At 50.7% G+C, this 27,004-nt stretch overlaps 1 protein-coding gene across 1 annotated transcript; it reads left to right on the top strand.

Moving 5' to 3' along the window:
• On the top strand, positions 1-27,004 carry PTPN23 (protein tyrosine phosphatase non-receptor type 23). The gene is made up of 25 exons (XM_077267891.1): positions 1-192; positions 1,903-1,977; positions 2,084-2,211; positions 2,711-2,787; positions 4,124-4,173; positions 4,251-4,382; positions 4,502-4,582; positions 4,662-4,793; positions 6,308-6,355; positions 6,445-6,501; positions 6,603-6,661; positions 8,295-8,374; positions 8,474-8,588; positions 15,546-15,611; positions 16,406-16,551; positions 16,681-16,989; positions 18,410-18,564; positions 18,668-18,819; positions 19,001-19,180; positions 19,268-21,740; positions 21,924-22,108; positions 22,604-22,708; positions 23,450-23,588; positions 23,662-23,775; positions 24,819-27,004. Exons 1-25 carry the CDS (start codon positions 109-111, stop codon positions 25,368-25,370), a joined length of 5,694 nt encoding a protein of 1,897 aa, XP_077124006.1. The 5' UTR covers positions 1-108; the 3' UTR covers positions 25,371-27,004.

Raw genomic sequence — 27,004 nt, 5'->3', positions numbered from 1 at the left:
CCGGAGGACTACACTTCCCGGCAGGCCTTGCGCGTCGTGTGACAGGGAGTTACTGATCGCGGTGTCGGCCGTGTGTCCCTGCGGGTGACGCAGCCCCGGAGCCGCAGCATGGAGGCCGTGCCCCGGATGCCCATGATATGGCTGGACCTGAAGGAGGCCGGGGAGTTCGGCTTCAACCAGGCGGTGAAACAAGTGAGGCCCGAGGAGTAGCAGCGGACAATGAGGGGAGCAGGGGGCCGGAGAAATGGGGAGTGAGGGGGTGCGAGGGAGGGGGGAGAGAGGGGCCCCCGGGAGAGGGAGGGGGGAGAGAGGGGCCCCCGGGAGAGGGAGGGGGGTGAGAGGGGCCCCCGGGAGAGGGAGGGGGGAGAGAGGGGCCTCCGGGAGAGGGAGAGAGGGGCCCCCGGGAGAGGGAGGGGGGTGAGAGGGGCCCCCGGGAGAGGGAGGGGGGAGAGAGGGGCCCCCGGGAGAGGGAGGGAGGGGGGAGAGAGGGGCCCCCGGGAGAGGGAGGGGGGAGAGAGGGGCCCCCGGGGGAGTGAGGGAGGGGGCGTGAAAGGGGCCCCCCGGGGAAGAGAGGGAGGGGGTGAGAGGGGCCCCTGGGAGAGGGAGGGGGGGTGAAAGGGGCCCCCCGGGGAGGGGGTGAGAGGGGCCCCCGGGAGAGGGAGGGGGGAGAGAGAGAGGCCCCCGGGTGAGGGAGGGGGGAGAGAGAGGGGCCCCGGGTTCCCGGGAGGGGGGAGAGAGAGGGGCCCCCGGGAGAGGGAGTGAGGGAGGGGGGAGAGAGAGGGGCCCCGGGTTCCCGGGAGGGGGGAGAGAGAGGGGCCCCCGGGAGAGGGAGTGAGGGAGGGGGGAGAGAGAGGGGCCCCGGGTTCCCGGGAGAGGGAGTGAGAGGGAGGGGCCCCCGGGGGAGTGAGGGAGGGGGGTGAGAGGGGCCCCGGGAGAGGGAGGGGGGTGAGAGGGGCCCCCGAGGGTGGGAGGGGGGTGAGAGGAGCCCCCGGGGAGGGGGGTTAGAGGGGCCCCCGGGGAAGCGAGATTGTGGGATCAGAGGGACTCACAGGGGTGTGATGGAGGGGGGTGAGCGGGATGCGTGGCAGGCCGGAGGAACTCCTGGGGGGGGATCCCTTCTGACCCCTCCGCTCACCTTATGACGCCTCAGATGATCTTTAGGCTGAAGTGAAAAATATGGAGGATAGTGTTTTGTAGGGTGGGCGCTGTGTGAGGAGTCTCGGGTGCATTATTTGGAGGGCTCGGGGTCGCTGTATTCGGTGATTGCTCTGGACGCCATCTTTTTAGCGCTTCTTTACATTTCTTCTCCGTTCTTGTCTGCAGTCCCTATTATCCTTCCAGTATTGTAAAACTACATGTCCCAGCATGCCCAGACAGCCACAGACTGGGAGTTGTAGTTCTGTGCTTGCTGGCAGGTCACAGTTTATCAGTCAGGAGTCGGAGGATTGTGCTTCCTGGATACAATTGTAACAAACCTTCAGCTGTTTCAGTCATTGCGTGTAATGTAGAACGTCCCATTCACTGTCAGCAGAGATCTGGTGCAGATGAGGGAGAAGGTTTCCTGCTGGCGGATCCTTCTAGAAGTGGCCATAGAGTCCCGGCAGCAGAGGAGCGGAATAGTAATTGCAGGAAACTGCGGCCGCTCCCGTGTGATCCCAGTAATAACTGCTGCCTGGCTGCGGCCCGCCCTGATGCCATCGGGGGCATTTGCATACAGCACCCGGGCATTTGTCTCTTAAAGGAGCGGTGCTCATCCACAATCCTGTGCCCGCTGCTGTAGCAAACACTCAGCTGTGAGAAGTAATAGTACAGGCCGGCATCCAGCCCCTCGGGGCACGTGTGTTTTCATCGGAGGCCGGAGGGGCTGCTGATATCTGTAATTTATTTATTTATTTTTTTTAGTTTGTTCTGAAGAATTACGGTGAAAATCCAGAAAATTACAATGAGGAGCTGAAGAAGCTGGAGCAGCTGAGACAGGTGAGGACGGAGAATGGCTGTGCAGTGTCCGTACACCTCACGCGGACCCCCTGCAGCACCGCGCTGCCCCCTGTCTGTCGTTGATCATCTCCCCCTCTCCCCTCAGAGCTCTGTGAATGTCCCCCGAGACTTCGAAGGATGCAGCGTGTTACGCAAGTACTTTGGCCAACTCCATTACCTGCAGAGTCGCATACCCATGGGTGTCGAGCAGGAGGCGGCTGTGCCCATCACGTGGTGAGTGACCCGCAGACACCTGTCATTACAGGTAGCGAGGGGCTGCGGCTGGTGGGAAGGGGTCTCCATTTTTATATACCGTGCAGTACAGTTTTTTGTTTCACTATCTCTGCTTTCTGTCATTGAACGAGAACTTTTGCTACTTAAATTCAGAGACCAGAACCTTCTGGTTTTGATGGCGCAGCTGTACTTGTATTGTATCATGTTGTGCAGAATGGAGGAGAGAGGTGTGTGCTGCTGATACAGTGTAACAAATCCTCAGCTTTGATAAGTCGAGAGTAGTTCCCATTCACTGACGGCAAGTGGAGATAACGATGATGAAGTGTCATGTGCCTTAGATTGGCGTCAGTAAACCCCAGGCCTGTGTGTAATCCATGATCCATCGCTGCGTCCTTGTCCTCTCGGTGGCAGCCGGAGGTGGCGGGCACTGTGGACGGAAGATATCAGCTCTGCTGCTGACTTATGTAATCTGTAGGTAACATGTCGCTTTCCTCCTCAGGACGGAAATTTTCTCAGGGAAGTCAGTGACGCATGCTGATATCAAGTACGAGCAGGCCTGTGTCCTGTACAATCTGGGTAGGTAATGGGGGGCTCCCGGAAATGTTATAGGGGCCGCAGATGTTTTCTATTAGACCCTGGCTGGTGGATGCCGGATTGTAGAGTTCAGACGATGCCTTCTTATGGTTCGTCCATCATCGGGGTTGTGTACTGGCCCTCTACACCCATCGGGAGTCTGACAGGTCCATAACAAGCTGCACTCCTCAACTAATACAGGGGTCCCGACTCTCCCTCATTGCTTTTACCATAACATTTCTTAAAAGCCACCTATAGTGAATAGACAAGAGTGGTCCAGTACTGATGAAAATGGCTCCTCATCTCAGCTCCCCAGACACTTGACAGGGATATTAGGTGCTATATGGAGCTCTACAGGGATATTGGGGCGCTAAATGGAGCTGGACTGGGATATTGGGGCGCTATATGGAGCTGTAGTGGGATATTGGGGAGCTATATGGAGCTGTAGTGGGATATTGGGGTGCTATATGGATCTGTACTGGGATATTGGAGCGCTATATGGAGCTGGACTGGGATGCCAGGGTATATGGTGGTGCTGGGATGCTGGAGCGGTATATGGTGGTGCACTGGGATGGTATATAGTGGTGCGCTGGGATGCTGGTATATGGTGGTGCGCTGGGATGTCGGGGCGGTATATGATGGTGTGCTGGGATGCCGGGGGGTATATTGTGGTGCGCTGGGATGTCGGGGCGGTATATGGTGGTGCGCTGGGATATTGGGGCGGTATATTGTGGTGCGCTGGGATGCCGGGGCAGTATATGGTGGTGCGCTGGGATGCCGGGGCGGTATATGGTGGTGCGCTGGGATATTGGGGCGGTATATGGTGGTGCGCTGGGATATTGGGGCGGTATATGGTGGTGCGCTGGGATATTGGGGCGGTATATGGTGGTGCGCTGGGATATTGGGGCGGTATATGGTGGTGCGCTTAGATATTGGGGCGGTATATGGTGGTGCGCTGGGATATTGGGGCGGTATATGGTGTTGCGCTGGGATGCCGGGGCGGTATATGGTGTTGCGCTGGGATGCCGGGGCGGTATATGGTGGTGCGCTGGGATGCCAGGGCGGTATATGGTGGTGCGCTGGGATGCCGGGGCGGTATATGGTGGTGCGCTGGGATGCCGGGGCGGTATATGGTGGTGCGCTGGGATGCCGGGGCGGTATATGGTGGTGCGCTGGGATGCCAGGGCGGTATATGGTGGAGCGCTGGGATGCCGGGGCGGTATATGGTGGTGCGCTGGGATGCCGGGGCGGTATATGGTGGTGCGCTGGGATATTGGGGCGGTATATGGCAATGTGATACGAGTGCTGTTTTGGGACTGAATGTCTTCTGTCTTGTCAGGCGCGTTGCACTCCATGCTGGGCGCTATGGACAAGAGGGTCTCTGAAGAGGTCAGTGCTTCCTGTCCGTGATGATCATTACTCCTCATTTGTTCCGCCTGTCAGTCATCGCTCCACCTTTTTTGCAGGGGATGAAGATCTCGTGCACTCACTTCCAGTGTGCTGCCGGAGCCTTCTCCTACCTGCGGGATCACTTCCCTCATTCTTACAGTGTGGACATGAGTCACCAGATCCTGAACCTCAACATAAACCTCATGCTGGTGAGCATTTCTTAATTATTGGGCATCCTAGAGAAGCATCAGGGACGCCGTGGTGGATGTACGTTTGGATGGTACCTTGGGCCCGTCCATCTTACCGCATTGTGTCGTTCTCTCCCCAGGGTCAGGCCCAGGAGTGTCTGCTGGAGAAGTCCATGCTGGATAACAGGAAGAGTTTCCTGGTGGCTCGGATCAGCGCTCAGGTGAGATGCTAGTGAGGCCGTGTGCCCGATCCCGGTGCCCCGCCGGCTTTCTCCTCATCTCCTGTGTTCCTCTCGCCAGGTGGTGGATTATTACAAGGAAGCGTGCCGAGCCCTGGAGAACTCTGAGACGGCCTCACTTCTTGGTAAGATCCAGAAGGACTGGAAGAAGTTGGTGCAGATGAAGATTTACTACTTTGCATCCATCGCTCATGTGAGTTCTGAGGTCCCGCGGTGCCCAGGCATAGCCGAAATAAAACTTCATATAAATCCTTGCATCGATCTCTCACCACTGTCAGTGAATAGAAACCTCCAGAGACTGAAAGCGTGTCCTGACCCGATGCTTCTCACAGCTGATGGGCTGCTCCAATGTGTAATTACATGTTCGCACAGAAGCCTCTCTCCTGTCCTGACAGTTTGTTCCAATGTATCAGCACAGGAAAAATGTCAAGGACAGGCTAGACCTGGTACAATTGTGACGACCCCTCAGCTTTCTGTGTTTTAACCCTTTCCCAACATGTGACTGGTACGTCTTCGGAGCTGGATGTGTTATTTAGATGGCGCCTGCCCCTAAAGCCTCCCATACACATAGATGCTGCTAGCTGAATGGCCGCCCATCTGCGGCCGTCCTGACTCCCCCACATTCAGGAACGCTCGGCCAAAAGCTCTGTTCTGTTTTGTTTTGTTTTTTTTTAAACAATTTCTTCAACTCTCCTCCATCCCTTTCCGCCAGAAAACTTCATAGCAAATCAAAGCCGTCTGTCCATAAATACTGATGATGAAAGCATCAGCTCAGAATAGAAATGGACACTGGGGATGATGGGATCGGCCAATCATAAAAGGGTTAAGGCAGGTTTTTTGTCTCCAGATGTCGGCATTTATAGCAAGCAGAGATTATGGTTCTACAGGATTAGAATAGAATGGCGGCTTTATCTTAAACAGCACCACCGCTGTACCACAGACTGTGTGTGGTATTGCCGCTCAGCCCCTACAGTGATTACATGGACGCCTGCATCCCAGAGCATCGCTTCCAGCGCCCAAGATGTGACGTGTGCGAGTTACGGATGCCATAGCGGTAACTTCCTGACTCCCCGCGTCACATGGGAAGCTGGGTGGGTGATGCAACTTCCGGCGCTCGCACCATATGCGCATGCGCCGCTGACTAGGTCATAATTAATACACAGCTGATGGGTGCATATAAAAGATGGTGGATACACACACCGTCACGGCTCCCTGAGGAAGCCCAGGCGAAACGCGCGTCGGAGCTGTGAGGTCTGAGGTCACACAAGGATTTACATGGGTAAGGAGCATTCCTGCTGCACTCTGCTGAGTCACATTCATTAGCGGTTTACCCCTGTCTATACTTGGGTAGTTGAATAACATTTATCCATAAAACATAATTATATGCTGCTTGTTTATAATCAGTAGGGATTGTTACATCTTTAACCCCTGGGATTTAACTCTCTTTTCTTTAACTGAGGAATGTGAATCCCTGATCCTCACATCTTATTGTGTTGGCCCCAGACCAACTCCGAGTCCTTCATTCTAAATTCTTCTGTCTTTATGGGTCTTCTACTCTTCTGGTCATTTATTGTGTTATGATGGAACTATGATAAAATATTTCTATACATCTTTTAAGCAGATTCTCTTTATTCCTTGTCCTCCTGGTTTTGCAGTGGTTACATGTCATATAATATAGTAATTTATATTCTTTTTGTCTCTTCGCAGCTGCACATGGGGAAACAGGCGGAAGAACAGCAGAAATATGGGGAGCAGGTAGGCGCAGCCGTGTATATACTGTAAGTGACTCGGTCTGACTGCGGTCATCCGTCTGTCGGCTCTCACCACGGCTTCCATCTTTACAGGTCGCCTATTTACAGAGCGCTCTAGACAAACTTAACGAGGCGATAAAGCAGTCGAAGGTAAGATTGGCTCACCCTGTGGATGCCCGCGTCATCCGGGAGCTGCCCAGTATGTCCTTGTCTAGAAGTGTTATGTAGACAGTCGTGTTGTTTTCTTCTAGGGTCAACCATCCACTGTGCAGGAAGCCCTGCGTTTCACTATGGATGTGATTGGTGGCAAGTAAGTGGCAAAAAGGAAAAACCTGTGCTTTTTTTTTTTTTTTTTTTCTGTATAAAAGTCAGATGTACTTACTGCCATACAGACATCACAGGTTGGATGCAGGCGTTCGGAGTGGGCTGTGGAGCTGATCCCGGCCTCACATGACAGGTGCCGGCTGTGTTACACAGCTGCTATCTCCCTGTGTCAGCAGCGGTCAAATGTTCCCTACTGGTGTTATCTCATTTGCTGCTGACAGTCTCTGAGAGCAGCATTTAAGTGGCATGATTGCTGGACCCGGTGGTTCTGGTGCCCATTGCCTACTGCTCCCACAGCCGCACTATGTAGATGCTGTACATAGCACAAGCAGGATCAAGTCCCTGAGGGTTGAGTAAAAAAAATAATGAAATTCTTAAAAATATAAAACATTATTATTCCCTACACCTTGATGGCGCCGCAGAGAGGATCAGGAATTAAAAGGCCTCATCTCTGAACGCCTGGAGGGACCCTGCAGTGTCGGGCCGCAGCTAGGGTGATGTCCAGGACATAAAATGGGGTCGACTCCTAAAATGAAGAATACGTTGGTAAACTTGGTGCAGTACTTCAATGCAGGTTATGCTGTACATTTTTTTTCATAAGGATTTGGGAAGGTTATGAAGTGTTCTGTTCCGGATTTAGGATTTTAGTTGATATTAGTGATGAACGAGCATGCACGGATAACGCGTACTCGAATAATCTGCGGGAATTGCCTTAAAAACAGGCCTAACGTGCAGGCAGTCCCCCATGTGTTGCTGCTGTCTGTGAGCCGCGGGGACTGGCATAGATTATTCGAGCACGCCTGAGATACTTGGAGAACACATTATCTGAGCTGCTCCCCCATCACTAGCTGAGATGAATCTGTGCCGCACTTTCTGCACATGCTCAGTGACCGGTGCCGGACCGGGGAGTCCGGGAAATTGAGGAGTCGGTGTCGGAGGTTTGGCTTACCGAGTCCACAGCCCTGCTGATGTCTAAGGTTTGTTCTGTTGTTTTATCTGAAAGTCTTATCTGTGAAATAACATTAACCAACGCTGTAAATATATCGTTCCCTCAGCCCAACCCCAAAAAATAGAAATAAGAGATCAGAAGGTCGCCTGCGCCTCAATAATAGTATTGACTAAATAGTCAGCCCGCCACACAAAAAATTCTATAAAAAATGTTACAAGTCTCAAAAAAGACACTAAAGAATCCAAAAACATATTAATAATACATTTTTTTTTTCCTTTTTTCAGTGCACATTGATCACCGTAAAAACACGTTGGTGGAATTGCATTTTTATTTTTTGTTCACCATTTCTTATCACTTGGATTATTTTTTTTTTTTTTCAGTGCACTACATGGTAAAATGAGCTACGGCTCTGAAAACTACAAAAACTACTGTCCTGCTAAAAAAAACCACAAAAGCGAGGCCTCATATGTCGATGTATACGAGGAAATGATAACTTTTTTTTTTTTTTATGGCGAAAAATGACCTGAAATCAGAAAAACTAAAATTGGCTCTGAGAGCTTTTCAAGTTCTCCTATTTTGTGTACCGGTTTCAGGACCCCTGATTGCTGTCAGTGCTGTGTTTTACTGTTTTAGTTTTGTGCTCAAAGTAATTGGAATTTTGTTTTTACAGATTTAATTCTTCCAAGAAGGACAATGATTTCATCTACCACGAGTCTGTGCCCGCACTGGACACCCTGCAGGCTGTGAAAGGTGATTGTGACCCCCCTGCCCTGTGCACACGGACCCTCATATCATGGAGGATGCAGGGAGCCATGTATTGCTTCATCATTTTTCCACTTTGCCTTTTAGGGGCCCCATTAGTGAAGGCTCTTCCCGTTAATCCCACTGATCCTGCCGTGACCGGACCTGATATTTTTTCTAAGCTGGTACCAATGGCGGCACACGAGGCTTCATCTCTCTACAGGTCAGACATCCATTTGCATTTTAGGATGCTACATAAAGTATGAAGCCGGCTGAGGAGCTGATCCTGCCTCTTACCGGGAGATGATGACTGTTGCACAGCCAACATCTGCCTACAATTGCTGCACCCGGAGCTAAACTCTAACTGCTGCAGCTTAACCATTTACATGCCGCTCTCAATCTGACAGCGGCATTAAAATGACGCCAATATGGTGACCTGGGGACTTGTCAAAGGCCGCAGTTACCACCATGTTTGTCGTCTTGTGAAACTTAGCCACGAGCTGGGCTTCATAAGAGACAATGGATTTTACTGTATCCTGCGTGATTACTATACATAGTAAATAGAGAAAAAAATCCAACCTTTTGTTTAATGTTTGACCGAAATAAAAATTGTTTAATACTTTTATCTCCCCCACCCTTTCCCCATTAATAAAAAAATATTTTTTTTATCTTTGTGTGGAGAAAAGTACATTCTTTCAAAATAGGCAATTATTTAAAATGCACGTTAAATTCCGAATACAACTGAACGGCAGAATTTCGGTTCACACTTCCTCCAAATAATGCAATAATTTTTTTTTATATATATACCCCAAAATGGTATCAATAAAAAGTCAGCTAAGTGTTATAAAATGAAAAAGGTGCGGGTTTTAGAAAATTGGGACACACACGTTGTTTTCTCCTTCGCCACATTGGGGGACACAGGACGTCCCCCAATGAGTGGCTCGTAGAAAAGGATTTTACGGTGAGTACACACAAAAATCCCTATTTCCAGGACGTCCCCCTGACAGCACGCTGGAGGACGTCCTCCTCCTCCTTGCTGGGACAGGAAACAACACGAGAGGTTAAAAGGTCCCACTCCGCCCCCTTTCCTTTAGTGTTTTTTCCTGTCCCTGCATGGAGGGACACACGAGAGATCAAGCTTACCGGAGGGCTCAGGGGGATCGTGCGGCTGGTCCAAAATCCTTCCCCCTCGTCGGTAGCCCAGGGCACATACTCCCCGGGTGGGAGTCCCTGCGTCCAGAGACCAGTCGAGCGGACGCGCTCCTGGGTGAGCCGCTTCCTCCCAGGGGGAGGCTCTCGGCTCAGGCGCCAGGAAGGACAAGAGGCGCCGGCGCCAGGATGGGCGCAGAGGTCCGCATGCTCTTATACGAGCAGGCAGGGGCAGCAGAAACCTCCCGGCTTCAGCGTGCGTTCCACTGCGTGGAACGCGGAAGTAAGTAATATAGCGCTTCCTGTGACGTCAGCGGCAGCAGAGCGGGTACATTCGGCGGCAAGGTATGCGTTCCACAGGGTGGAACGCTAAAGCGTATATAAAAAGGCGCCAGATTTAAAAATAGGCGCCGGCGTTCTACAAGTTGAAGTGAGCTTCACATTAACCAGGACGCAGGTGCATGCAAGTGAAACAGCCGGAGAGGAGGTCTGCAATGCCAGAGACAAGGGGTAAGTGCAGCAGTGCTGCAAAATCCCTATATACATATATCTACCAGGAGATGTTCTATTTATATGATATATATATTTATATTTAAACAGAGGATGTGGATCCCAGGAGTGAGGAGACTGGGGTAAGTGCGCATAGCGCATATTACCTTTCTCACTTATTCCTAAGTCACTAAGATGTGCTCATTCTTATACTTAGGATAAGGAGACTCAACAGACATCCCTGTCAGTGGCAAAAAAGTCAGGCAAAGCACTGACAAAGTCCAGACGATGTTCCATATGTAATGCTAAATTACCAGAGGCACATAAAAAGGAATTATGCGAGTCCTGCATTTCCAGAGTTGTAAGAGAAGAACAACCATCATTACTATCTGAAATGAGGTCTTTAATCCGTGAAGAGGTACAAAATTCATTGGCTTCCATGACACAGCGGTACCCCTCCAGCCCAGGTCGGAGCCGTAAAAGGCCACGGTTGGATCTGGACCAAGATGATGATGAAGTGCTTTCTAAAGAAGAATCTGATGGTAGAAGTTCGGATCAAGAAGAAGGAGAGCTACCATTAGAGGAACAGGATCAAGGAAGAAAATTTCTATTCCATGTGGAAGAGACGGAAGATCTAGTGCAGGCGGTGAGAAATACAATGCAGATGAAAGAAGAACCGCGGCCGAAATCCAGACAAGATTTGATGTTTGGAGGACTGACATCACAAAGACAGACGGTATTCCCTGTGAGTGATCACCTCAAACAGATGATATTACAAGAATGGAAAGATGCTGAACGTAGACTGATAGTATCGCGAGAATTTAAAAGTCGTCTACCATTTGATCCAGAAGACATCAAGGCATGGGAGGAAATTCCGAAGATCGACGTGCCTATAGCCAAAGTTACTAAAAAAACGGCTATTCCATTCGAGGACTCTTCTAGTCTTAGAGACGCTATGGACCGCAAAGCAGATATTCTGTTGCGCCGTTCATGGGAGACGTCGGCAGCACTGATAAAAGCTAACATTGCAGCCACATCAGTAGCTAGATCAATGTATTTGTGGATGGGGCAGTTAGAGGAACATTTGGTGAATAAAACCCCACGGGCCGATTTTAATTTCCTCCCTACCCATCATAAAATCTGCCACAGCCTTTATGGCGGACACATCAGCAGAATCTGTTAGATTTGCGGCCAGAAATAGTTCGTTATCCAATGCGACTCGTAGAGCTATATGGCTCAAATCTTGGTCAGGGGATAATGCATCAAAAAACAAATTATGTGCTATTCCCTTTTCAGGGTCCAAGGTATTTGGACAAGCATTAGACGATATTCTGGAATCCGCATCAGATAATAAAAAAGGTTTTCCTGAGGAAAAACCGAAAAAATTCCAGCCATTTCGGAAGAGACCTCCACCTCGAAGTTCCTATAAATTCAAGCAGCCGGATTATAGAGAACAGTGGAGACCCAGCAGAGGTTCCTATAGAGGTGCCTATTCTCAGAACCGAAGGGGAAGAAACTCCCTGTTTGGGTCAAGCCCTAGATCTAGGAGACAATGACGCCATAGGTATAGGGGGCAGGCTCAGTCTCTTTCTGGACAACTGGAAAGAAGTCACAAAAAATGCCTATGTCCTAAAAATCATTTCAGAGGGTTACAGGATAGAGCTCATATCCCCGGCACCACAGAGGTGTATCCCACCTACCAAGGTGGCAAAAGATTCACCAATGTTCATAGACATTCTGAAGTTGTTCAGTTCTCAAGTTATAGTGCGGGTCCCCACAACAGAAATAGCCAGAGGTCACTACTCTTCACTATTCTCAATCCCAAAGCCATCAGGGGAAACACGCACAATAATAAACTTAAAACCATTGAACGTCTATGTAAAATACAAAAGATTCAGAATGGAATCAATAAAAACAACGGTCCATCTCATAGACAAAGATGCGGTAATGTGTACGCTCGACCTAAAAAGCGCGTATCATCAGGTTCCAATCCATGCAACATCTCAGGAGCTTCTGAGGTTTTCTGTAAAGTTTCCGGACCAAACCTGCCACCTTCAATTTCAAGGTCTCCCGTTCGGTCTGGCGTCAGCACCGAGGATATTTACAAAATTGGTGGCGGAAGTGGTGGCATACTTAAGAAACGAAGGAATTACAATAATTCCTTATCTGGACGATTTTCTGCTGGTAGCCAGAACAAGAAACATCTTAATCCTACACAGAGATCGAGCCATTGCAGTCCTAAAATATCTAGGTTGGGTCGTGAATCAAGAAAAATCTCACATGAAACCCGAATCTCGGAAGGTATTTTTGGGAGTTCTTCTAGATGCCACCACAAGACAATCCTTTTTGCCAAAAGAAAAACAGGTGTCAATAAGCGCATTAATCATGGAATTCATAAAGCACCAGGTCACTATAAGATCAGCCATGAAGGTCTTAGGGAAGATGACAGCCTGTATCACTTGCGTAAGGTGGGCACAGGCTCACTCAAGATTGCTACAGGATCAGGTTCTCTCGGCATGGGATCGACGTCAGTCATCACTGGACAGAGTAATCCACCTATCAAAGGCAGTAAAAAAGTCATTGCACTGGTGGACACAATACAGCAACCTAAGACTGGGGGTTCCAGGGACCTTGACCCCTTGCGTGGTGATCACTACAGATGCCAGCCAGTGGGGTTGGGGAGCCCATCTAGAAGGATCATTCGTCCAGGGCAGATGGCCAAAGGATATCAGTCGAAGATCTTCAAACTACAGAGAGCTTTATGCTATTTGGGAAGCTCTAAGAAGGAATCACTCCCGCTTAAAAAACCAACATGTAAAAATCTTAACGGACAACATGACAGCAGTATCCTTCATAAGACACCAAGGAGGTCCCAGATACAAACCACTTCAGGAATTGGCACGGAAAATATTTTTTTGGGCAGAAAACACAGTCCTGTCAATCACAGCAGTCCACTTAGAAGGATCTCAAAACGTCCTGGCCGATTATTTGAGCAGGAAAGAAGTCTGTCCCACAGAATGGGAATTAAACCAAGAAATCTTTCACCAATTATGTCATCGCTGGGGGACTCCCAGGATAGATCTATTCGCTACAAGAAAAAATTCAAAGGTGGCCAGATTCTATTCCCTCAACCCTACGGACATACCAGAAGCAGTCGACGCCTTGAGTCAAACATGGGTCGAACCACTATCCTATGCTTTTCCCCCAATAGCACTCATTCCGAGGGTCCTCAGGAAGATTCAGGAAGACCAAGCAACAGTTCTGATGATAGTACCATTCTGGCCAAGAAGGAGCTGGTTTCCGTTGTTAGGAGCCATGGCGATGGACAGTCCAGTCAGTCTTCCTCTATGGAAGGACATCATTCATCAAGGGCCAGTGTTACATCAAAACCCGGAACGATTGCACCTTTCAGCATGGATCCTGAGAGGGACATCCTGAAATCGCGAGGGTTATCTGATGAAGTCATCTCAACGATCCAAGCTAGTCGTAAATCAGTAACTTCATCAATTTATTACAAAATTTGGAAGAAGTTCTGTATGACAGGTGGCAGGTCGGCCGGAATGTCAGAAAACCCGGATGTGCCCAGAGTTCTGGATTTTCTCCAATCGGGATTCAATATGGGGCTGAGACCTAGTACCCTTAAAGTACAAATTTCAGCACTTAGCACATTTCTGGATTATCCATTAGCCTCTCATCCGTGGATAATGAGATTCATAAAAGCTGTCCAGAGATTACGTCCCACAGTTAGGCAATTAACTCCCCCTTGGGATTTAAATTTAGTACTCCGAGCCCTATGTAAAGATCCGTTTACCCAGAAAGATGACATGCCCATTGCAATAAGAACTTGGAAAACAGCCTTTTTGGTAGCTATTACGACAGCCAAAAGAGTAGGGGAAATACAAGCTCTGTCAATTAGGGACCCGTACCTCCAGGTTCGTGAGGATCATATAATCCTAAAACTAGACCCATCATTTATTCCCAAAGTAGCTTCAGTACAAAACAGAAATCAGGACATAATTCTACCCTCCTTTTGCAATAAACCCTCTAATACAAAAGAACAATCTTTACATTCTCTTGATGTCAGACAGGCAGTACTAGATTATTTAGAGGCCACTAGTACTTGGAGAAAGGATCCCAATCTTTTTGTCCTGTTTGGGGGTAAAAATAAGGGTAAAAAAGCATCCAAAACATCTATAGCTAGATGGATCACTACAGTAATTTCAAAAGCCTATGTGTCAGAAGGGGTAGATTGTCCTGTGGGAATAAAAGCCCATTCAACTCGGGCCATTTCAGCGTCATGGGCCGAACGGGCAGGGGCATCATTAGAACAAATTTGTAAAGCTGCGACTTGGGCCAGTGTGAACACATTCTGTAAACACTACAAATTGGATGTGTTAGCAAACCAACAAATGTCTTTTGGGAGAAAGGTTCTCCAGGCAGTTGTCCCACCCTAAAGGAGTTTCTTTGGTATTCTCCAGCGTGCTGTCAGGGGGACGTCCTGGAAAATGGGTATTATACCTACCGATAATTCGGTTTCCAGGAGTCCATCCTGACAGCACCGTTACTTCGCCCCCTTATGTATACTATGTCATATGCTGTAAATATGATTTGGTTAATAAAATTCAATTGGTATCTATCCATGGTGTGGTACTTGTCAAAACACTAAAGGAAAGGGGGCGGAGTGGGACCTTTTAACCTCTCGTGTTGTTTCCTGTCCCAGCAAGGAGGAGGAGGACGTCCTCCAGCGTGCTGTCAGGATGGACTCCTGGAAACCGAATTATCGGTAGGTATAATACCCATTTTTTATTACTAAAACAATAGCAGATTATCAGAATATTTATCCCTGGTAATATCCGGGATTGTTTCACAATTAACTCTTAATGGACAAATGAGTAATTTGTGGCTCTCCTGATGCATTGTCTGGTGTAGCCCCCAATGGAATTGATGGTGTGGAAAGGTTGCAGGTCACTTCATGTTACTCGGATAAAAGGCACCTTGTAAATTCCTTACATTCCGGTAACTGCTGCGTCTCCGGTCTCTTCTTAGGAGATGCCACCACAGGGGTATTCCACTGATTTTCACTTCTATCTAGAGCAGCATTTTGTGACTTCTCGTGTGTCAGGGCTTCGTCCGCACTCGCTCTGCTCCTCCATCGTGCTCTGCAGACTCACAGCTTCGACCATTTTATTGCATCTGCGCCATATTCCTTCATGTAATCAGCAGAGTACTATGATGTCTCCCCGGAGGTGAACAGAGGACTGGGAGGTCTCTGCCGGATGGGGATGGTCAGATGACCCCTTTAAACTGATTTAACTACTCGTCCGGTTGTTCCCAATGCCTCCAGCGATACGAGACATTCATCACTGTATAGTCCAGGGTTCTGAATATTTTCTGCTGATCCATCAGACACTGATTCCATTCCTGTGTGTGCTGCACTGATTAAAGCCGCATTTACTGATCACCTGAACCGCCGGGTATGCTGCGTATCCTCCTGTATCATAATTTATCACATCTTAACCAAGGATCATTTTTATTTCTCTAGTGAGGAAAAGGCAAAACTTCTACGTGAAATAATCTCCAAAATAGAGGCAAAGAATGAAATCCTCGAGTAAGTTCACCTTATCGCCATATTACTAATTCCAAGTTACATCCTGTATTTCACTTCACTAGCAGATCTATGAATGCAGCTCTGAAGTCACTATATGCTTTCATTACATTACTGATCCTTAGTTACATCCTATATTATACCCCAGAGCTGCACTCACTATTCTGCTATTGCAGTCGCTGTTTACATACATTACATTACTGATCCTGAGTTACCTCCTGCATTATACCCCAGAGCTGCACTCACTATTCTGCTGGTGTAATCACTGTGTACATACATTACATTACTGATCCTGAGTTACCTCCTGCATTATACCCCAGAGCTGCACTCACTATTCTGCTGGTGTAATCACTGTGTACATACATTACATTACTGATCCTGAGTTACATCCTGTATTATACTCCAGAGCTGCACTCACTATTCTGCTGGTGCAGTCACTGTGTACATACATTACATTACTGACCCTGAGTTACCTCCTGTATTATACCCCAGAGCTGCACTCACTATTCTGCTGGTGCAGTCACTGTGTACATACATTACTGATCCTGAGTTACATCCTGTTATAGCCCAGAGCTGCACTCACTATTCTGCAGCTTTACCTGCTTGTTCAGTGTTTGCACAGGGCTTTCTTTCATAGAGGTGTCCCTTTACACTGATCGGCTTTTAGAGGGGTGTATATCCACAAACATACTGACAGTTTCCATAATAACCAATAGATCAGTAACTTTTGTGAGTTTGAGCCCCGAACACTCCATGGTTTTCTCTTCGGTGATGTACGACTCTTTTGTATGTCCCAGTCAGTTCACAGACTCCCTGCAGCTGGATTCGGACACCGTGGATAATCTGGACTTGTACAGTCACATCCCACCGTCACTGATGGAGAAATGTGCAGCGCTGAGCGTGCGGCCGGACACAGTCCGCAGCCTGGTGCAGTCCATGCAGGGTGAGTGTGATATTCCTCTGGGGAGTACACCGCTGCTCCCTGCACCTTCTCTGCATGAACTATGCTCCAGCCGCTGCTGTCACTAAGTCATGGCCTCCTGTCAATCATCCCTCACTTGTTCTGTTCCAGCACTCTCCGGAGTCTTCACCGACGTGGAGGCGTCTCTTAAAGACATTAAGGATATTCTGGATGGAGAAGAAAAAGAGGAGAAAAAACTGCAAGATGAGGTGGGGAAGGCAAATGTACCTCCGACCGCATCACCTGCGATGGCCGAAGTGAGCAAAGAGTGGACAAAGTACATGGAGGTGCACGAGAAGGCGAGCTTCACCAACACCGAGCTGCACAAAGCTATGAACCTGCACATCAGCAACCTGCGGCTCCTGAGCGGACCCCTAGAACAGCTCCAGCAAGCGCTGCCAGCGCCAACACTAACTGAGGGTGAGCAGACAACGCTCTGATCCTGTGTTATACTCCAGAGCTGCACTCAATATTGTGCTGGTACAGTAACTGTGTACATACATTAGTGATCCTGAGTTACATCCTGTATTATACCCCAGAGCTGCACTCACTATTCTGCTGGTGCAGTCACTGTGTACACACATTACATTACTTATCCTGAGTTACCTCCTGTATTATACCCCAGAACTGCACTCACTATTCTGCTGGTGCAGTCACTGTGTACACACATTACTGATCCTGAGTTACATCCTGTATTATACCCCAGAGCTGCACTCACTATTCTGCTGGTGCAGTCAGTGTACATACATTACATTACTGATCCTGAGTTACCTCCTGTATTATACCCCAGAGCTGCACTCACTATTCTGCTGGTGCAGTCACTGTGTACACACATTACATTACTGATCCTGAGTTACATCCTGTATTATACTCCAGAGCTGCACTCACTATTCTGCCGGTGCAGTCACTGTGTACATACATTACATTACTGATCCTGAGTTACATCCTGTATTATACTCCAGAGCTGCACTCACTATTCTGCCGGTGCAGTCACTGTGTACATACATTACATTACTGATCCTGAGTTACATCCTGTATTATACTCCAGAGCTGCACTCACTATTCTGCTGGTGCAGTAACTGTGTACATACATTAGTGATCCTGAGTTACATCCTGTATTATACCCCAGAGCTGCACTCACTATTCTGCTGGTGCAGTCACTGTGTACACACATTACATTACTGATCCTGAGTTACCTCCTGTATTATACCCCAGAGCTGCACTCACTATTCTGCTGGTGCAGTCACTGTGTACACACATTACTGATCCTGAGTTACATCCTGTATTATACCCCAGAGCTGCACTCACTATTCTACTGGTGCAGTCAGTGTACATACATTACATTACTGATCCTGAGTTACATCCTGTATTATACTCCAGAGCTGCACTCACTATTCTGCCGGTGCAGTCACTGTGTACATACATTACATTACTGATCCTGAGTTACCTCCTGTATTATACCCCAGAGCTGCACTCACTATTCTGCTGGTGCTGTCACTGTGTACACACATTACATTACTGATCCTGAGTTACATCCTGTATTATACCCCAGAGCTGCACTCACTATTCTGCTGGTGCAGTCACTGTATACATACATTACATTACTGATCCTGAGTTACATCCTGTATTATACCCCAGAGCTGCACTCACTATTCTGCTGGTGCAGTCACTGTGTACATACATTACATTACTGATCCGGTGTTACATCCTGTATTATACCCCAGAGCTGCACTCACTATTCTGCTGGTGCAGTCACTGTGCACATACATTACTGATCGTGCGTTATAGCCCAGAGCTGCACTCACTATTCTGCTGGGGCTCACGCTTTTCTTTCTTACAGATGACAAGTCTGTGCTGCAGAACCTGAAGAGGATCTTGGGGAAGGTGCAGGAAATGAAGGAGCAGCGTCTTTCTCTGGAGCAGCAGCTGCGGGACATGATACAGAAGGACGATATCACCACCTCCTTGGTCACCACTGACCGCTCAGAGATGAAGGTGAGGATGGCAGGATTCATCCTGAGCCTCCTTGTTCTTCAGCGTCTCTAGTTCTGTGCGATCTGGTGGCGATATCTCTGATCCAGCCGCTGTTATCCCCCAGAAACTCTTTGCTGAACAGCTGAAGAAGTACGACCAGCTGAAGGTTTACATCGACCAGAACTTGTCCGCTCAGGAGAACATCCTGAAGGCACTGACCGAGGCCAACGTGAAGTACGCGCCAATCAGGAAGGTGCTGGCGGAGTCCGAGCAGAAGTAAGCCCCTCTGGGGAAGACTGCAGTGTCTAAAATAGAGGGTTTAATTCTGGTTGTCATGTATGTCCAGGTCAAGAAATCTAAATCTAAACCTCCATGCTTTACAGTGCAGGCTGCATCCACTATCAAATTATTTTATTTTTAGCCGCCATTTCTTATATCCTTGCTGCTTACGTTTCAGGTGGAACCACACTGTGCAGACCCTGATATCTTCCTACGAGGCCTACGAGGACCTAATGAAGAAGTGCCAGGAGGGTAAAGACTTCTACGCAGACTTGGAAAGCAAAGTGGGCAAGCTTCTAGAGAAAGCGCGGACGGCATGCGAGGCTTCCCAGGCCATCCGGCTCCAGATCCTGGAGCGGTAAGTGTGCGAGTCTTGTGCTGCTGGCGTGATGACGGCGGTGCCCCTGGATGTGCCCTGAATATTCCTGTGCCATCTGTGTAATAGGGAAATGAAGAAGAAGCCGCCTCCTCGACCAACGGCCCCCAAGCCGGCGCTGGAGAAGAAGGTATCTGACGTGGACCTTGAGAAGATCCCCGCTGCGGACCTGCAGCACTTCTCCTCTCTTATGTCTGATCTCCCGGAGGAGCTGAAGAGTTTACCCCCGGACGCCCTGCTGGCACATTTTGATCGCTTGACTGCCGAAGCCGTAGGGGCCTTTCCCATGGATCTAGCAGCTGCCTATGGTGGAACAAGAATGCCCGGCGCAGGTAGTTACGGAGCGGGAAGAACGGCGACTGCACCAATGCCAGAACCGCTAGCCATGCCTTTCAACCAGGCTCCATTTAATGCCATACCTGGGCAAATGCCACCAATGTCTGTGGGTTCTGTTCCTGGTCCGGGATTCCCTCCAGTCCCCTACAGCGGCCTTCCTGCCGTCAGCTCTGGCACAGCCTTCCCGCCACAGTTGATGCATCAATCTGTCAGTCAGGTTCCGTCTAATTCTCCATCACAGAATCCTAATGTGTATTCAGCAGGTGGACAAACGGTGCGACCCAATCCGGCGTCTGCCCCGGTGGCACCAGGCTACATGGGCGCTGCCCTGCCTCCACAGAGAACGTCGCCCCAGCACCTGCCCATGTCTGCACCGGGATTGCCTCCTTTACCTCATTTTAAGCCAAATTCTGTTGTTGGTTTTGGCACCGGACAAGCGTCATCTGCATCAGTTGTGTCCGGCCCGCTGAACCCTAGGGCCCCAAATCCGTCACCGGCAAGCAGCATGCGCCCTCAAGGTGCACCGGGCATCCGGCCAGCCACCACCACAGTGGACAGTATTCAAGGGCCCATCTCAAGCTATGCTGCACCCAGGATGCCAGCGGTGCCCCCAGTTAGCAGCCAGCCCCAGCGAGGCTATATGCCGGCCCCCGGGCTTCCAGCTATGGGTCCGAGTCATCCCTTCCCATATTCTCAAGGTGGGCTACCGAATTATGTTCAGCCACCTACACATTTACCCCAAGGTCACAGTAACCAAATGTTCCATATACAAGGGCTCCACCAGCCTAGAATGGAGGCGTCGGGCCAGCCTCTTCCTGGACAGCTGCCATTTACAACCCCTGTACCACATCAGTTCACCCCCCAGATGAGAGCCCCCTATCACCCACAGCAGCCCGGTGTTTACCCACAGGGACAGCCGGCACGTATGCCCCTTGTAAACCCAGTGCTGCCTCCACAGCAATATCAGCAGTTTGCCGTGCCGCTGCCGCATCAGGCCATGCCGCCGCAGCCGCATCAGGCCGTGCAGCCGCATCAAGCCATGCCGCATCAGGCCGTGCAGCCGCTTCCTCACCTAATGCCACAGCGGTATCCACTTCCTCACCAGGATAACCCAGCTCAGCAGCCCCTCCATCCTACGTTTCCTGGGGTCGTGCCCAGAGCGGCCCCTCAGCCTGTTCACACTGTAACACTACCCATGAGTCAGCCGCCATCTTCTCAGGTTCTCCCTCATCCGGTGGTCCCTGGAATGCCGAGCGTTCCCGCTGGCTCTGCCTCCCAGGTGCCATCAGCCATGCCTTATGGACCTCCTGCCAGACACCCCATTCCTCCTTCCAATGGCATGAATTCGATGCCCCCTGGGCCTCCAATACCGTTGGGTGCGCCTCCTGCCCCAGCCCTTGTCCACCATGTACAGCCTCCGGGCAGCCCAGCACTTGGCCAGCTTCCAGGTGGATCCATTGTCCCTGCGGCTCCAGTCATTCCTTCTCCAGCACCTTCTCCACAGCCATCCCTGGTTGTGAAGCCTCCAGCAGCATCTACCTCCGCCGCCATGCCTCAGAGGCCTCCGCCTTCACTGACGCCAGGAACGACTCCTCTAAACCAAGCGTCTACGGACCCGGTCTTTCACCGGCAGAGCTCCACCACAGATGATCTCCTGTCATCTAGTCCTGAGAGCCAACATGGTGGCTCCAAAACATCGGTGGGACAGCCGCTTCTGCAGCCCACCAAGGCGGACTCTAAAGATGGCCTCAAACCGAAGGGCATCCAACTCATCGAGAACGATCCGTACGAGAAGCCGGAGCACGTCATGCAGCTTTTGTCTGAGCTCGATCGCTTCAGACTCGTTGTTTCAGCTCTCGACAAACCAGTGCCTGGTGCCGCGACCCAGCTGGATGCCATGTGGAAGGAGTTCCAAGATGCCCAAGAGAAAGAAGCCAGGAACCTGTCTATCGCCATCGCCCGCTGTTACACCATGAAGAACCGGCACCAGGACATCATGCCCTACGACAAGAACCGCATCGTCTTACAGTCCGGGAAGGACGATTACATCAATGCCAGTAAGATTGAAGACCTGTCCCCGTACTGCCCGACCATCATTGCCACTCAGGCCCCACTGGTGGGCACGGCCTCCGATTTCTGGCTGATGATTTACGAGCAGAAGGTGTCGCTGATAGTCATGCTGGTGTCGGACCTGGAGATTGAGAAGGTGAGTGCCCGGGGTGGGGGGCGGTGACGGTGTTTGTTGTGCCAAGGGGGACCAGTGACGGTGTTTGTGCTCGGGGGGATGGTGATGGCGTTTGTGCCAAGGGGGTGGCGGTGTTTGTGCCCAGGTGGGCTGGTGACCGTGTTTGTGCTGATCTAGGTTTGTCTTATCGTATTGTCCCTTCAGCAAAAAGTATTGCGATATTTCCCTACGGAGCGCGGGCAGCCGGTGTTAAACGGGCACATCACACTGACGCTGACCAGCCACAAGGTCGCCGACACGCACGTTGAAAGGGTGATGTCCCTCCAGTACAAGGACCAAAGCCTGAAGCGCTCCATCATCCACCTGCAGTTTACATCCTGGCCTGAGCTGTAAGTGTGGAGACTAAACTCCCATCATGCAGCATCTGCAGCCTGACACTGTGTGCTAGTAAGGAGCTGGGGCAGATGCATGGGCGCATTACTGCAGCGCTGGGGGGCAGATGCATGGGCGCATTACTGAAGCGCTGGGGGTAGATGCATGGGCGCATTACTGCAGCGCTGGGGGGCAGATGCATGGGCGCATTACTGCAGCGCTGGGGGTAGATGCATGGGCGCATTACTGCAGCGTTGGGGGGCAGATGCTTGGGTGCATTACTGCAGCGTTGGGGGGCAGATGCTTGGGTGCATTACTGCAGCGTTGGGGGGCAGATGCATGGGCGCATTACTGCAGCGTTGGGGGGCAGATGCTTGGGTGCATTACTGCAGCGTTGGGGGGCAGATGCATGGGCACATTACTGCAGCGCTGGGGGCAGATGCATGGGCGCATTACTGCAGTGCTGGGGGCCATCAGGAGCTGTATACATCACGAGGATTCATGTATTGCAGGGGTCTTCCTGACAGTAAAGGGAACTTGCTGCGGTTCATCCAGGACGTCCATAGTCACTACTTGCACCAGCGCCCCCTGCACATGCCCATCGTCGTGCACTGCAGGTAAGTAGCATAGATCCCGGCGGGGTGGATGATCCACAGTGATCCTGACTTCTCCCATAGTGATCTGTTGCGTTGTGATTCCTCGGGGGGCACAGTCCAGGGGGTCTGTAACCTTTTCTCACAGCAGATCATTTTTTATTTTTGCAGTTAACTTTTATTCTTCCACGATCCAGAAATGTTCAAGCCATTTTGCAGATGTGTTTGTAGTTTTGAAAGACGCCATTAAATGTAACGTTCAATGCGTCTTTATAAAAAAGTGATTAGTTGTCAGATTGGATTAGCTCTATAAGCCCCCCACACCCCCCGTCAGTTTACGGCCCCTACAGTGGTCTCTTGTGCTCACTTTACCGCCGCCATTTTGGGCCACGTACGGCCTTTGGTTGCTCTGGTGGGATTTCTTTAGGGAGTTGTGGCAATGAAATCTGGCGGTGTTCACCATATGGGTGAATTTATATTTTCAGAAAACAGATTTTTACGAATGAGGCAAAAAGAAAATATTACCTGGAACAAGAAAGAGAATGACATAGAACAAGCGCCGTCCTCGTCTGTATGTAGTGTCGTCCTCGCAGCTCTCGGCTTCATGGAGGTCTGAGGGGTCACTTTCGGGGGGCAGCTAGGGGACGGTGACTGACAGCAGAATTCTGTCGGGAAAGGGTTAACGTCTGGATCCCAGCGCAGGGCGGACGGCTGCGATCTGTATTCTGAGGTTTTGCGGATTTAACCCTCTGTGATCTCCTGCAGTTCCGGCGTGGGCAGGACGGGCGCCTTCTGCCTTCTCTATGCTGCTGTGCAGGAAGTGGAAGCCGGTAATGGGATCCCGGAGCTGGCGGAGCTCGTGAAGAAGATGAGGCAGCAGAGGAAGCACATGCTCCATGAGAAGGTAGGAGCCCCGCCAGCCTCATGTACAGAGCTGCAGTGTCGTCCCTCTGTAATTCTCTCCTCCGTTCATACAGATCCATCTGAAGTTCTGCTACGAGGCGGTTCTGAAGCACGCGGAGCAGCTTCTGCAGAGACACGGCTTTTACACCCCATCTACCAGCAAGCCCCAGCCCAGCGCCTCACAAAAGGTGCGTTGTCCATGGGGGCCGGACGTGTTACTGTCCATCACCAACCACATGGGATCGGACATCTGTCTATGGTCTCCGAAAATGCTCTGTGCATGCTTTACACTGCAGCTCTGCTCCAGCCAGTCCCTGCTGTGATTAATGACCCCATTATATATGGGAGATTGAGGCGCTGTGAAGTCTGAGCTGCCTCCTATAGAGCCCGGGCTGCTGCTCTGCCCCTGCCCCATGCTTTACACTGCAGCTCTGCTCCAGCCAGTCCCTGCTGTGATTAATGACCCCATTATATATGGGAGATTGAGGCGCTGTGAAGTCTGAGCTGCCTCCTATAGAGCCCGGGCTGCTGCTCTGCCCCTGCCCCATGCTTTACACTGCAGCTCTGCTCCAGCCAGTCCCTGCTGTGATTAATGACCCCATTATATATGGGAGATTGAGGCGCTGTGAAGTCTGAGCTGCCTCCTATAGAGCCCGGGCTGCTGCTCTGCCCCTGCCCCATGCTTTACACTGCAGCTCTGCTCCAGCCAGTCCCTGCTGTGATTAATGACCCCATTATATATGGGAGATTGAGGCGCTGTGAAGTCTGAGCTGCCTCCTATAGAGCCCGGGCTGCTGCTCTGCCCCTGCCCCATGCTTTACACTGCAGCTCTGCTCCAGCCAGTCCCTGCTGTGATTAATGACCCCATTATATATGGGAGATTGAGGCGCTGTGAAGTCTGAGCTGCCTCCTATAGAGCCCGGGCTGCTGCTCTGCCCCTGCCCCATGCTTTACACTGCAGCTCTGCTCCAGCCAGTCCCTGCTGTGATTAATGACCCCATTATATATGGGAGATTGAGGCGCTGTGAAGTCTGAGCTGTCTCCTATAGAGCCCGGGCTGCTGCTCTGCCCCTGCCCCATGCTTTACACTGCAGATCTGCTCCATGCAGCTATAATTACTGACTCCAGCTTAGCTCTTCTGTCTTGTGGGAAGCTCCGTGACAATTTTGCAAGCTGATTGAGCCCTGCGGACCTGTCAAACCCCCGTCACATCTTCCTTTTGCTTTCCCAGGTCTACAGTCTGCAGGACCCCCAGGACATCGTACTTGGAGGGGATATGCCCATCAGCTCCATCCAAGCAACCATTGCAAAACTGAGCATTAAGCCCTGCTCCGGCAGCCCTGAGGGCACCAACCATTATCAGCTGCCTCTGCTGCCGGACCCCGAGCTGCCTCCACATGACATTATACAGGCGGTGGTCCCCCCGAGCTCCTCACATCCAGACCTTACAGCTTCAGTAATCCCCGAGTCACAGACGCCTCCGATCCCGACCACCAGCAATGGAACCAGCGAGTCCCCTGCAGAAGTGGCCAACAGTCATGACCCAGCACCAAGTCCTGAGCCCTCCGCTGCCGGCACCACACCGTCCTCCTCATCGCTCACCCTGCTGGCATCTTTGACCCCCGAGACCTTCAGTCTGGACGGCTCTCAGCGAGGGAAGCAGAAGATGAACAAGCAGAACTTCCTCCAGCCCCAGAATGGCAGCGGCCTGGCACGAGGCGGCAAATCCCAAGACGATCCTCTCAATATGTTGGACCCGCTGTGGACTCTGAATAAAACCTAAGACTTTAGAATCCAGAGATCCAATCTGATTTATCCAGTGACGGGTCTGAGCGCTTCGAGGATAACGGCCACCGTCCTGGAGACCGTGACCCGATGGCGTGCGAGACCACCAATATCACCCTATAGATTTCTTACACTCCCCGGACCCCGATAATGACGTCTGCAGCCTTAATGTGACACTAACCTGAGATGTCATCACTATAAAGAACCGGACCCCATACTGTAAACTCGACACCGGCCATGGTGCCCTCCAGGACTTCAGACGTGGTCTTGATTCCCGGCTCGATGCAGAGTCCTGGACCCTCTGACTGTAGGAGGTGAGACTATGGTGGGAAACACGGAGCCTCCGCTGAACCTGGCGCTCTTATAACTGAATCAAAGCAGGGGCAGCGTCTCCTGGAGGCGTGGGCCATATACTGGAGGAGCGGGCCGCCGTGTATAGACCCATCTTTAAATGTTCACTTTCCGGCCCATGGATGTGACTTAATGACATCTGGGGAGGAGCCGCTGCGATCAGATCTATGGCCGTCCCCATCACCCCACTCACAGGGGTCCCTACGGTGTCCGCAGCATCGCGTGTTTGTATATTGCAGTCACGATGATGCGGTTTTCTCCTGGAAACTTCTGCAACCATTAACGAGGGGGAAGTATCAGCGTGTGGCGCAGTCGGCCCCTTGCTGCTCCAGCCTGGAGATGAGCTGATGACGGATCCCGGCCGTTGCTGGATCCTCCACTGTGAGGAGTGTGAATCCCTCGGCCCGGTGTTTGGGGTCTTCCCTCGGCCCGGTGTCTGGGGTCTTCCCTCGGCCCGGTGTCTGGGGTCTTCCCTCGGCCCGGTGTCTGGGGTCTTCCCTCGGCCCGGTGTCTGGGGTCTTCCCTTCTGCTCTGGACTCATCGCTTGGGTCGGATAACATTTGTTTTTTTTATCCCAGAGCGGACTTTCGCAGTAGCCGCTGATCTTTGCGCATGGCCGCTCTTCTCGTTCCATCTTACAATGTTCTTTCTAACGTCTCATGTTTTCACTGATTTCAACATCTCTGCTTGCTGTCAGGGAATCTGTGAACATCAGCAGCTGGAAGCCTTGCACAGCTGAGGGTCTGTCACACTGTGGTCAGGGTCTGTAGGTCACTGAGATGGCGAGAAGCCGGATCACCGTCTGAGGACGGAGCAGAACCTGGCATTGTACGATGCTGACAGCACTTTGATTAACCCCGTCCTGGCTGCCAGGGATTTGCTTGGCCGTGCATGTGGCAGATCACGCCCCGGTGTTACATTCCAAAGGTTTGGGCTTTTTGCAAGCTTGGGGTCTCTGGGGTCCGGCTTCATCCAGTTTCTTGTCTGCAGTCGCACATTTCCGTGCCCTGTGAGTGGCAGATACATGCAGCCAGGATTATACAGTTGATGACCTATACTTAAACTGGCAGCGCTGCTTTTAAAATCTGATTTTCTGATGGATTCATCTACAAATCCCAGAAAATCACACGATCAATGACTTGATGTCAGTTCAGCGCATAAAACTCTGTGAATAACGTAATCTGTAATCTCCAATGTGTATTTTATATCCGTATGATTGGCCGATGTACAGTATCAATAATCCTATTTTAAATTATGAAATAAATGCTTAAAAAAGGAAAA

The sequence above is a fragment of the Ranitomeya variabilis genome, chromosome 6 (genome assembly GCF_051348905.1).
Source record: "Ranitomeya variabilis isolate aRanVar5 chromosome 6, aRanVar5.hap1, whole genome shotgun sequence".
Classification (NCBI taxonomy): domain Eukaryota; kingdom Metazoa; phylum Chordata; class Amphibia; order Anura; family Dendrobatidae; genus Ranitomeya; species Ranitomeya variabilis.
This window is presented reverse-complemented; position numbering and strand designations above follow the sequence as displayed.

Bases quoted from the DNA above. Each gene is read 5' to 3' on its own strand.
- PTPN23 (XM_077267891.1), top strand. From the start codon at position 109: ATGGAGGCCGTGCCCCGGATGCCCATGATATGGCTGGACCTGAAGGAG. The intron at 15,612-16,405 runs GTAAGTTCACCT...TGTATGTCCCAG, and splicing joins GCAAAGAATGAAATCCTCGA to TCAGTTCACAGACTCCCTGC. The intron at 18,820-19,000 runs GTAAGCCCCTCT...CTTACGTTTCAG, and splicing joins CTGGCGGAGTCCGAGCAGAA to GTGGAACCACACTGTGCAGA.